Source organism: Galeopterus variegatus, unplaced genomic scaffold (assembly GCF_000696425.1).
Source record: "Galeopterus variegatus unplaced genomic scaffold, G_variegatus-3.0.2 Scaffold365, whole genome shotgun sequence".
Classification (NCBI taxonomy): Eukaryota; Metazoa; Chordata; class Mammalia; order Dermoptera; family Cynocephalidae; genus Galeopterus; species Galeopterus variegatus.
The window spans coordinates 271,884-284,124 of record NW_007726476.1 but is presented as its reverse complement, the minus strand read 5'-3'; the positions used below and the strand labels follow the sequence as shown (position 1 = coordinate 284,124).

The 12,241-nt window shown below is 40.5% G+C and overlaps 1 protein-coding gene across 1 annotated transcript in view; it reads left to right on the top strand.

Annotated features, from left to right (window-relative positions):
• The window catches only part of DNAH14 (dynein, axonemal, heavy chain 14), a 390,354-nt gene extending 382,168 nt beyond the window's left edge, over window positions 1-8,186 (top strand). The window contains 4 exon segments of the mRNA XM_008567995.1: window positions 744-883; window positions 3,020-3,183; window positions 7,403-7,552; window positions 7,953-8,186. Of these exon segments, the coding sequence (XP_008566217.1) occupies window positions 744-883; window positions 3,020-3,183; window positions 7,403-7,552; window positions 7,953-8,165 (667 nt within the window). The 3' untranslated portion in view covers window positions 8,166-8,186.
• The last annotated feature ends 4,055 nt before the right edge of the window (window positions 8,187-12,241 follow it).

The window sequence follows — 12,241 nt, the reverse complement described above, 5'->3', positions numbered from 1 at the left end:
TTTTTTTTTTTTTTTTTTTTTTTTTTTTTTTTTTTTTTTTTTTTTTTTTTTTTTTTTTTTTTTTTTTTTGTTTGGGGTTTTTTTAACATATAATTTTTAAAAGTGTTTTTAGTCATAATAAAAGTAGTTTGAAATGCATCAGAGTAACTACCACGTGACAAGCACCTCGCAGTGTGTCACGCACTTTTCTGAGAGCTCTACTCATACTCATTAATGCTCATAGCAACCCCATGATGTGAAGTGGGTACTATCATTATCGTCATCCCCACTCCCCATTAGAGATGAGGAAACTGAGGCACAGAGACTGGAAGTAACTTGCCCAAGTTTTCGCAACTAGAAAGTGGAAGTATTCAGATTTGAACCCAGAAAGTCTGGTTTCAAAGTCTGTGCCAGACTGCCTCTTGTGCCGTTTAACCATAAGTGTGTGTTAGAAACAGAGCACGTGCAGACGTCTGACCCACCCTTCTGTATGTCCTCTTGAGGAGACTGTAATTCAGGAACAGCTGACAAGGTTCCTCAAGGCTCAGTGAGCATTCCCGCTGCAGGAACAGCACCCCTAAACCATAGCTGGTTTCCACCAAAGTCCAGGACAGGAGTCCTGAGTAGGGGGATGGGGGGAGAAGGGACAAGGTGAAAGTAAAAGGAGGAATCAGGGAGGGACTGGAGGAAATTTCCCAGATCACCTGAAAGTGTACAGTTAATATGCCCTTGACCGCCCCAACCTGCAGTCTGCCTTCCAACAGGTACATGAGATCTATCACAGCTTGGAAGCACTCTGTTCCATCAGCTAACCAAAAATCCAAACACCATGCCGATCCAGGAGATAATTTCTTCGAAGGTTTTCCTGCAAGATACTGGCTTCCAGCTTTCTTCTGTCCACCAGGTGAGCACTAGGACAAGGATCAGGTGCACACCTGGCCCAGGCAAGTGTGTGCTCAGTCCCCCCCACTGCCCTCACCCTTTCCTCATCCCCTGCAGGATGAGAGGCCCTAATGACAGCACGTGAGCCCCACAGATGCCAGGGCCTCCTGCCTGCACTAGAGCAGTCTCTCTAATTCCTCCCCACCCACTGCCTTCCCTCACCCCAAAATAGACCTACCTTTGTCAGGCCTCACCTGTGCCTTAGCAGATCACTTTCTCATCACTAGACCATTGATTCTATGATGTCAAAGGCCAACACTAGACCCCTTCCAAAGGCCACTACATAGAGATAGAGACGGGCACCTTACCAAGGGATTGACTCTGTGCTTCAGCCATTCATTCATTCATTCATTCCTTTAACAAGAACTGATGACTGCATGTTTGCCAGGATGACGGTCCCACCTACTCAGCAGAAACGTTCAACAGGAAAGACAGACATTAACCAGAACATGGGGTGGTGGGGAGAGAGCTGTAAGGGGTTAGCACGAGGCTGTAAGCTCCATGAGGGCAAGAATAGGTCTGTTTTTACTTCTGTTGTATCCCTAACATCTAATACAGCCCTCAGCACCAAAAAAAGCTCCCAATAAATATTCAAAGAATGAATTAATTACTTTCTGAGTAAATATATGAATAAATCAATACTGTTTGCAGCATAAAACAGGGGACCTTAAGTAAGGGCCAGGGAAGGCCACTAAGGAAATAACTTTTAAGATAAGACTTGAAGCTTGCTACCAGTGAAGCATTATCCAGGTAGGGATAGAGGAACCAGAGAATAATTAACTGCACTTAATAGTACTTATTGGGTACCACTGTTCTGAAGACTTTGTATAAATGAAGTCATTCAATTTTCATGGCAATCATATGAGGTCGTTACGATAATTATCTTTATTTTCAGATAGGAAAACCTTGGGGCAGAGCGGTTAAGAAATTTGCCCAACGTCATATAAAGTTGTATGACTTGGGGCAAAAAAAAACCCCAGAAACCAACTAGCAAGTGACTGAGCCAAGATTTGAACTCAGTCTGTCTGACTTTAGAAGTCAGGTGTTTAGCCACTGCACTAAACTGACTACAATACTCTTTTTAGACAGAATACCATTCAAAGGCTCAGAGGTGAGAGGAAGTAAAGCATATTAGAGAAAGCAAATGTTTATTATGGCCAGAGAAAAAACCCACAGAGAGAGAACCATATAGATGAAGTTGGAAAGATGGGTACGGACAAGAGGCTTCTGTGGCAGCAGGAGTCTCTGAAGTGTTTCAGGCCAGAGAGGTCGTGATCCAACCGCTATGGTATGAAGGAAGGGCAAGGATGCATTGGCGAAGCCCAAGAATGGGTCGTGGTTATTTAGGGAGTCTGCTTTATTCTCCAGGCAAGAGCTGGTGGTGACCTGGAGTAGGGCAGTGGTAGTGGGCACAAGAGAAGTCGTTGAGTAGAAGGGCATTTAGAAAGCAGACCCAACTGGACTCCCTGTTTGAAAGGATAGGAGGCCGGGGAGGGAGAGGTCAAGCAGGACTCCCAGGTCTTTGGCTTGGAAGGCTGGGTGGCTGCTGATGTCATTTACTGAAATAGGGAACACAGGGACTGTAGCAAGCTGATGGGGATGAAAATGATAGGCATGTTGAGTTTTGAGAGGTTCTCATTTTTTCCTGCTGCACGTAGCCTTTCTCCATGCCACAAGCATCTTAGCAACCACAGAGGAAAAAGCCTTCCTTTTCCCAATGTCCATGTCATTTCTTGAGAAAGACTCTTACGCACCCGGTCTTATACTCACCCCTGGGACCCGTCTTTGTTGCCAAGAGGATGAGGTACAATGATCAGCCAAGATTGGAAATGAATAGTGCCCCAGGATTTATGGCCCCTCTACCCCCACAATGAATCCAGGAGGGGTGCTGGACGTGCATGCAGCTGACCAGACTGCTGTCCCCAAGTCCTGAGTAAGGTGGGTGATCCAGTTCCCTCCTCCTGCCCTGCCCAACCTCGTACCCTCTCTTGTTCCCTGACTCTCTCTCCTCCACACAAGACATCAGTCAGGGCTGCCAGCCCCCGCAGGAAGCCCTGACACTCATAAAGAACACATTGGGGTGTGTTTGTCTCCAAAGCCTTTCTTACTGCTGTGCTTCAAGACTATGGGAGGACCCAGGGAATCTCTATGGATGTCCTCACTTTTACCCACCGTGTGATTTCTGACACCACTGACGTCAAAGATGAGGAGTTCTCCATTATTATCCAGAAGAAACTCAACACCATCACGCGAGCCTTTAAGGTACTGGGATACTTAAAAGATCAGAAAGGGTAATCATTCATTCATTCATCCCGTCAGTCATGCCCACAGCAAACCTTCATTCATCACTTCCCACATGCCAGGCACAGAGAGGCACATAAATAAGGTGCAGTTCCCCTTCAAGTCCACATGCCACCAAAATCCATCTCTCTCACTCTCTAGAGGAAAGAAAAAATTTTAAGTAAAGGAACAATAAACTATAATCGTTCCCTGTTATAAATGAAGACTGATTTTTTTTAAAAAGGTGAAAGGACACTCAACATCCTTAGTCAGGGAAATGCAAATCAAAATGCTAATGATCTGTCCACAGAGAGGAGGCAAAAAAAATAAGTTTTTAAAATTTTAAAAAGCTGATGAGATACCATTTTATGTCCACTAGGTGAGCTATAACCACAACAGAAAAAATAATAAATAAATAAATAAATAAATAAAATGTCATAGATAGCCATATGTTTAGCTTTGGTGTAGATACTGCCAAGTGGTTTTTCAGATGGTTGTACCCATCTGCAGGCCCAGCAGCAATGCATGACATCGCTCCCCATCCTTGTCAACACTTGGTATTTTTGGTGTTTTAACTTTAGTCATTCTGATGGGTGTGTAGTGTCTCTTTGTGATTTTAATTTGTATTTTCTTTTCTTTTTTCTGACATCATCTAAGAAGAAATTAATTTGCATTTTCTTGATGACTAATGAAATTGAGCACCTTTTTATATGCCATTGATATTTGGATATTCTCTTTTGTGAAGTTCCTGTTTGAGAGTTTTGCCCACTTTTTAATTGAGCTGTCTTTGTCTTATTGATTTATAGAAGTTCTTTATATAATCTGGATGTAAGTCCTTCGGCAGATATATCTGTAGCGAAGGTAACTTCTCCCAGTATGTGACTTTCCTTTTTACTTTCTTAATGGTGTGTTTTGCCAGACAAAAATTCTTTGTTGCAACAAGGTCCAGTACATCCATATTTTCCTTTAGGGTTAAGTGCCCTTTTATTTCCTGTGTAAGAAATCTTTGCCTTTTCCAAGTTATGAAAATATTCTCCAATGTTATCCTCTGGAAGCTATACTGCTTTTCCTTTCATATTGAGGTCTGTGATCCACATCGAATTGCGTATGTGTATGGTATGAGGTGGGGTCGAAGTCCTTTCTGTTCCCCTTCGGTACCCAAGTGAGATAGCCCCATTTCTTGTTTATTGAAATGGCCATCCTTACCCTGCTTCAACTTTTTCTCAGATCAAATAATTGTACTTGGCTGGGCCTGTTTTTGGAGTCTCTATTTTGTTCCACTGATTTATTTGTCTTTGTGCCAGCACTGCACTATTTTAATTACTGTAGCTTTATACAGCTCTGCTTTTCTTTTTTTAAGTTGTCTTAAAGTTTGGAGCATTGACATCTTAACAATATTGAGACTTTCAATTATAAAAATTTATTTAAGGCTTTTTTATTTTTCTAGATAAATTTAACTTAGATATTTATTTAGTTCAATTTCTTTCTAGTACCATGTTCAACAGAAGAGTTGGTGATGGACACCCTTGTCTTTTTCTGAAAACTCAGGGAATGGCATTCAGTATTCCATCGTTAAGTATTATGTCAGGTGTAGATTTTTTTGTAGATTAAGAAAGTTTCCCTCTATTCCTACTTTGGTGATTTTATTATTATTATTATGAATAAGTATTGAATTTATTAAATACTTTTCTAGTATCTTTTAAAATAATCAGATACTTTTTATCCTTTATCTTATTAACATAGCTAGAACTATCTGCACTTTATTTTGTTATAAGGCACGATTCCTATATTTAAGACTTTTTTATGAAGAATAGAAGCCAAATGTGATGAAAGATCTTTTCGGCATCTGTGAAGCTAATCACATGATTTTTCACCTTTATCAATATGATTTATAAATTATACATGAAGGGCCGGCCCGGTGGCGCACTGGAGAGTGCACCGCTTGGGAGCGTGGCGGCGCTCCCGCCTACGGTTCGGATCCCATGTGGAGACCGGTTCCCGCTCACTGGCTGAGCGCGGTGCGGGCGCAACACCAAGGGTTGCGATCCCGTTGCCGGTCCCCGGTACGAGCGCGACACCGAGGGTTGCGATCCTGTTACCGGTCAGTAAAAAAAAAGAAAAAAGACAAAAAAAAAAGTAAATAAATAAATAAATAAATAAATTATACATGAAGAACTAGATTCTAACTCCACTAAAATAGACCTTCAAGGAATTGTAGCTCCAAGGAAGGACTCTTAAAGACAGAGGGCATTCATTTGGTCTAAATGCACATGCCGGTGGAGTGCCCTTTTGTAGACAGGGAGTGCCCTGTCACTGGAGGTTTAGGAAAAACTAGGTGACCACTTGGCAAAGATATTGAAGAGGAAGAAATTTAAAGTTCAAATGTGTTTTACACTTGAAATTTATTCAATTGTTTATTAACTCATTCGCTTGAATATATGGGTCCAGAACGGTGCTAGCTGTTGAGAATATAGAGATGACCAAAATAAGGCTCCTGTCCTCCAGAAGATCACAGTCCACCTAATGCCGGTGGCACTGAAGCTTATGAGCCAGCATTTACCGAGCACTTACTATGTGCCAGATACTATGCTAAACTCTGCACCTGCGTTATTTCATCCTCACAAATTATCCTTATTTTATACGTCAGGAAACTAAGGTTCAAATCACAAGCTTTGAGCCCAAGTCCAGCTGACTCTGCCGCCCATATCCCAACCTCTTCCTACACAACCCACTAGACACAAAAAGGCTGCAGAGAGGCAGACGTGCACTGAGGCCTTTACTTATGCCTCACAGAGGGAGAGAAGGGGTCTCCTAACTTTGCATTTTGTCTCTATCCTTCTACTCAGATGTTCTGTTATTTCTGCTTTATACCAAGTACCAGCTTCAAATTAGCTGAAGTAAGATTACCTCCCATTTATTCCGAATGGCTCTCTGGAGAGTTAAATCATTCCAAAATGGGCTGTTTATAAATTACCTGCAATTCGGGTTTTCCAGAGGAAAGACCCATGTATGCCATAGCCAAGTCAACAAGTATAAATGGAAGTCACATTGTCAAATACGTTAGATTAACTTCTTCCAAGATTTATATGAAAGGACAACTCTAGAACAAATGCAGTATATGAAACTTTGCGTTGACATAAAATTTAAGGAGAAGGAAGAAAAAGTCATTATACAAAGCAATTCCCAGTAAAAGCTTTTTCATAGAATACACCAAAATATGAGGTGCTTTATATAAGTTCAGTTGCACCTCCAGACACAGTCACATTCCTCAGAGTGGACAGCACAGAGAGTGTCACCGAGCATAGTGCAGGCTATTCCACCCTACAGTTCAACGAGCCGGCCCAAGCTGCCTAGAGGGTGAGCTTTGGACATCTGTCCCCTCACTTCTCCTCAGGGACCTGCTGGATCACAGCAGGTAGAGCCCCCCTGAGAGGCGTGGTGCTCAGCCAGCAGCTGCTCCAGGTTGGGCAGCACTGCAGCACCTGCAGGAGAGCACGTGGCTTTACAGGCCACCCAGAGCACACCTGGAGTCACCTGGAACTGGAGCTGCTGGCAAACTAGATTTTCTGCTTAACAGAATGCATCAGAAACTCATTTTATTTAACCTTTTATTGTTCAATTTTAATTATTTAACCCATCTCATTCAAAGATATGATATGGAATCTTTCCCAGCCTTTTTAAAATTTCCAGAGCCTGAATGAGGGATTGTGGCCACCAGGGTAGAGGTGGGTGACAAAATGTGGGCACAGTGTACCCTGACCCTTTTTTAATTGCTCTAGCTCTCTCCTAAAAAGCTCGGCTGGAGGATTATCATTGCAGAAATGTGGAATTTTACTGTGTTTGAAAATACTGGTCAGTTCAGGATCATCGTTATATAGGTAAAACAAAGCCCACAAACTTTTTTTAAGTGCTCAGAGTAAGAGAATTAAGTATTCACCTTAGAACTTGGGACAACATGCCTTGGGCAGGGGTGGACCCACCCTGGGATAAGCCTGTCTGTTTATCAGAGAGCCTCTGGAGCACTAGGCCCGCTCTCAAGTTAGCCGCAGATTAGCCTCTGGTTAGCTGGCTCCGGTTAGGCTCTGGTTTGCTGGCCTCTGGTTAGCTCACCTCCACACAGGGCCTGCGGTTGGCTCACTGCTTCTCCTGAAGGAAGTGCCCTGCCTGGGGAACCGCTGACACCATCTCTCTTCCATCTTAGGGCTCAGACCCCTCCTCACACACTGGAGTTCACGTTTTTGGTTTATTCATCGAGGGGGCAAGGTGGAATCATGAAGAAAACATACTAGAAGATTCTCTACCTCTTGAGATATGTTGTGATTTTCCCGACATACACTTTTTGCCAACAAAGGTAACCACCCAACTGTTTATCACTAAGTCCTGAACCTCTGAACCTCAGTAATACAAGCCACCGCTTCTATCCCCATGCCCTGCAATCTCACAAGGGAGATTTGATGATATACGTCAGGCAACAAAGGATATTTTAAATAGCCCAGAATATTGCTAAAATCTAAAACAGATGCTGTACTAACATCAAATGTTATTCCTAAAAAATACGTACCATAAAGCCGTGATAATTACTCTTTAAATTTTCCAGGCATAATTTTCATACACAGTTACATTAACCATCTAACCTCAAGTGTATTTTATTCATAACAAGTGTCCAAACCTAGCATATAGAAAATGTGAACTACTGGTTTGCTCGGACTATGCAATTTGATTTGGCTTTGTTTCTATCCTTTTCTTTTAAGATTTCTACTGAAACACCAAATGCTTCTAACCAGACAAATTCAGAACTCTATACTTTTGAATGCCCAGTTTACCAGACACCTGAGAGGTCAAGAATTTTGACAACCACTGGTTTATCAACAAATTTTTTAACATCGGTGTATTTATCAACGAAGAAACCTCCTAGTCACTGGGTCACAATGCAGGTTGCATTGCTGTGTGAGAAGAATGATTGAAAAATAAATTTCCATACCAAACCATTTTGATTTTTGACTCTAACCAGATTTTTCAAGACATTCACATGTAGTCAGCACCCTTTATGAAAACATTTGTTTTTGGCTACACTAGACAGGTGTACTTTCTTTCATCTGTACATGACTTTTCCAACTTCTCTTTGTTCTAAGCACCTGCAATGTCTCCATAGCTGGGCTCTAGTGCAGGTCAGCATGACTTGGAAAACGGCAGGTCTGACTCCTAAAAGTCAAAACCACAGTGCCTGGAAAGATAGCAGAGCATGTTTTTATGAACTTCTTAACTCAAAAGAAGTGATTTGTGGGCCGGCCCGGTGGCGCACTGGATAGTGCGCCGCTTGGGAAGTGCGGCGGCGCTCCCGTCCGAGGGTTCGGATCCCACATACAGACCGGCTCCCGCTCACTGGCTGAGCGAGGCGCGGGAGCAACACCGAGGTTTGCAATCCCGTTGCCGGTCCCCGGTCCGGTACAGGGGCAACACTGAGGGTTGCGATCCGTTGCCGGACACGGAAAAAAGACAAAAGACAAAAGAAAAAAAAAAAAAAAAAAAAGAAGTGATTTGTGCAGCTATATATTGTAAGCTTTACACTTGTAGAGTAGTTCTTTGGAATATCTTCCCTGGCTGCTCCAAAGAAACACCAAACCCTACGCTGCCAAGTGGCTGTGGACTTCTGAGACTAAAGAAAAGGGCCTTCATCCCTTAAAGAAACACGGTCTTGCTCTGACTTCACTAGACCTCTCTGTCCGCTGAAAAACCAAATCCTGTGAATTCAGTAAATTGGATTAATATCTGAATGCTTCTGTAGGAAGAATTTTATTAACTTTACTCTACTAATAATAGCTATCATTGTTGAGCTCTGTGCTGAAAGAATTCCTATATAATCCTCAGACCCCCACTGTACTATAGGGGCATGTATCAGCCAAATTTTATACATGAGGAAACTGGTGCCCAGAGAGATCGTGCAATTTGCTGTAGCTCACATAGCTAAGAGGGAGCAGAGCTAGGATTCAAAGCCACATTTCATTGTCACTTTACCTCAGCAATGGTCCATGGGTAGAAAACACATCCCACATGTACACAAATGAAGATCAGAGTTCATTCTCTCTACAGTAAGGGGGTGTAAAGGGTAGAAATTATACCCATAACTAGATTCTGTAACAGCCATGAACAAAATATTAACACCTATTTACTTTTGTGTCTAGGAAACTGTACTGCCTATAAACAAGTGAACTGCACTTAATAAGTCCCTGACTTGTATCATTTGTTAAAATCCTACGCTTTATCATTTTCTCCAAACAGTACAAAACACAAAAATATTAATCACATGACATTTTTAACCTACTTGGTATTGGTACATATGACACACCCAGCATCTTCTGCAATGTAATGTCACACTGGGAAGAGGAATGGAGAGACGAAGCTGTCTGATGTCATCTCATGGCTCAGGCTGAGAGTGCCCGTCTACCAACTGGAAACCCAAATGAGTACTAAACACTGTCTGCAGACATATAAACCTTTCTCACACACATATACTGACTTTCAAATGTACATATGAGGGTACTTCCAAAAGTTCATGAAATAACAGAACTAAAAGATAATACAAATGTTTCCATCAACTTTTGGAAGTACTCTTGCAGACGTTTCTGTGATTAATACAAATTCATTTGAAAGCATCACTCAGTCTACAGTCATTTTAAGCATTTCACTATTTTCTCAAACATCATATACCAAATATATGACCACTTCCTGGGAGCTGGAACCCCCAACTAACCCCTTTAAGCTCCAACATTCCGAGAGCCTCCATACAAACAGCAGTTGGCCAGGGGTCCCAGTTTGCCTTTCGGATTCCCTATGGTCCAGGAGGTTCCCAAACAAATGATCCTAGAAAAAATAGGAGGGTGGATGGGAGCTTGTAATCTAAGGGCTCCAGCCTTGGACCCAATAATCCCAGAGTTGCAGGGGGAAAAAAAAAAAAAGAGGTTCCAAGTGATCAAAACATTTTTATTTTCAACTTTATCTCCAACTTAAAAGTTAATTATAAAACTTGTCAAATAAACATGGCAAAAATAAAATTAACAACAAACTGTAGCCTATATCCAGAAACTGCAGCACTGTGTTGTTAACAGGCTCTTTTCATGACCAGCGAAAGAATTAAATGTCCTTTTTTTCCCTCCCCCAAAGCTTCCTTGGCGAATCTAGTACAGAACATGCTGGGACATCACTTTCTGATGCCAGGAGGAAAGCATAATAAAAAAAACTGCTTGCATACATCAGTTCTAATAAAACACTGACAATTTCACCAAAACAATGTTTACAAATGACTGGATGCAGAATGCTAGAGCAAACCAACTTCATGATCACACTGACATAAGCTAAGTTACATACACTCCAAATCGCGGTGTAGAACAAACACTGCGTCTCTAAATGGCTCATGTATAATATGTATCATTAAAGCCCAACATATGCTATGTTTATTACATTCCCCTATGTTTAAGATACTGAGAACAATTTAACTTTGAATACAAAAGTTTACTGAATTTGCTACTGTTCCTTATAGACAATTAATGAGACTATATCCACTTCACTAGAATTTATAGCTAGAGCTGCCTTATGCACATTCATTAAATTAAAAGAGAGAAACTATTTTAAACTAACCCCTTAAAGTTGTTTTTAGTAGCACTCCTCTACAGGCAGTTTTGTAAAAATAAAGGATATACAAAATACAATATAAACTGCATGAGCTAAATAGTAGTAAAAACACTGTTGATCTAAAAAAGTCAAAAACATATAAAAATATTAGCCTGAAACGGCAAATTTTCAAATACCAATCTGTGTAAAAATGTTTAAATAATGACGTTACTCCAAAAATATATATTTATTCTATTTTTTCTATTTGCAAGTTTATGAAGGCAAACAAATACCTGCAATTGAGGTAGAAAAGCCAATTCACAAACTTTGGATTAAGAAAATACCCTTCCTATGATCTAACAGTATCTGCTATACAATATTAAATGAATTGCAATTGTTCCAAAAATTTTAATTCACATGTTTTACGTTACAAAACTTCATTTAAAATACTGAGAATGTTTTTGTTAAAAAGATAGTTAAGAGCTGGCCAGTTAGCTCAGCTGGTTGGAGCACAGTTTTCTAACCACAAAGTCAAGGGTTCAGATCCCTCTACTAGCCAGCTGCCAAAAAGAACATAGTCCTGACAATTATCTCACATTCAAAATACTGTACAGAAAAATCTGAAGTCACCATATATTACATGAAAGTAAGCTATATATTTACATTTTCAAACGAAGTTTCTGAAGCTGAAGTTAAACTAACTGCTACTAACAGTCTCCCCTGAACAGTGTCTGCTAATAGTCTTCCATGACTCTTCACATGTGGCTTTCACATAGGACCGGCTTTTACTTTCAAAGCACATAACTAGTAAATGATTTAAAGAGAAATAAATAAACATTCTATTCTCTTAATGCAATAAAACATAAATGCATTTTAAATCTAAGTGTTTTCACTTGAGAAAAACCAACTGGTAAAGGAAAAAAAAATCAAAATTTGAAAAGTAACCAAAAACCATAAACATCAATAGTATTCTTTTTGGTGCATTTATAAGACTGTTTTCTGTCTTCAGATTTTTTAAGGTTTAAAAATTTCCTATTAAAATGCAAATTCTAACATCTTTATTTGTATTTTTCCTTATGTGAATTGTTATAATTTAATAAAAATAAACGGCTATATTAAAAGATCTATTACTTGGCTTTTAGTCCTGACTTTAAAAAAAAAAATTTACACTGGGCCAGCCTGTGGCTCACTCGGGAGAGTGTGGTGCTGATAACACCAAGGCCCCGGGTTCGGATCCCTACATAGGGATGGCCGGTTCACTCACTGGCTGAGCGTGGTGCTGACAACACCAAGTCAAGGGTTAAGATCCCCTTACCGGTCATCTTTAAAAAAAAAAAAAAAAAAAAAAAAATTTAAAAACCCTGCGGGGCAAAAAAAAAAAGTTTTGGGTTTTTTTTTTTTTTTTTTTAAAAATGACCGGTAAGGGGATCTT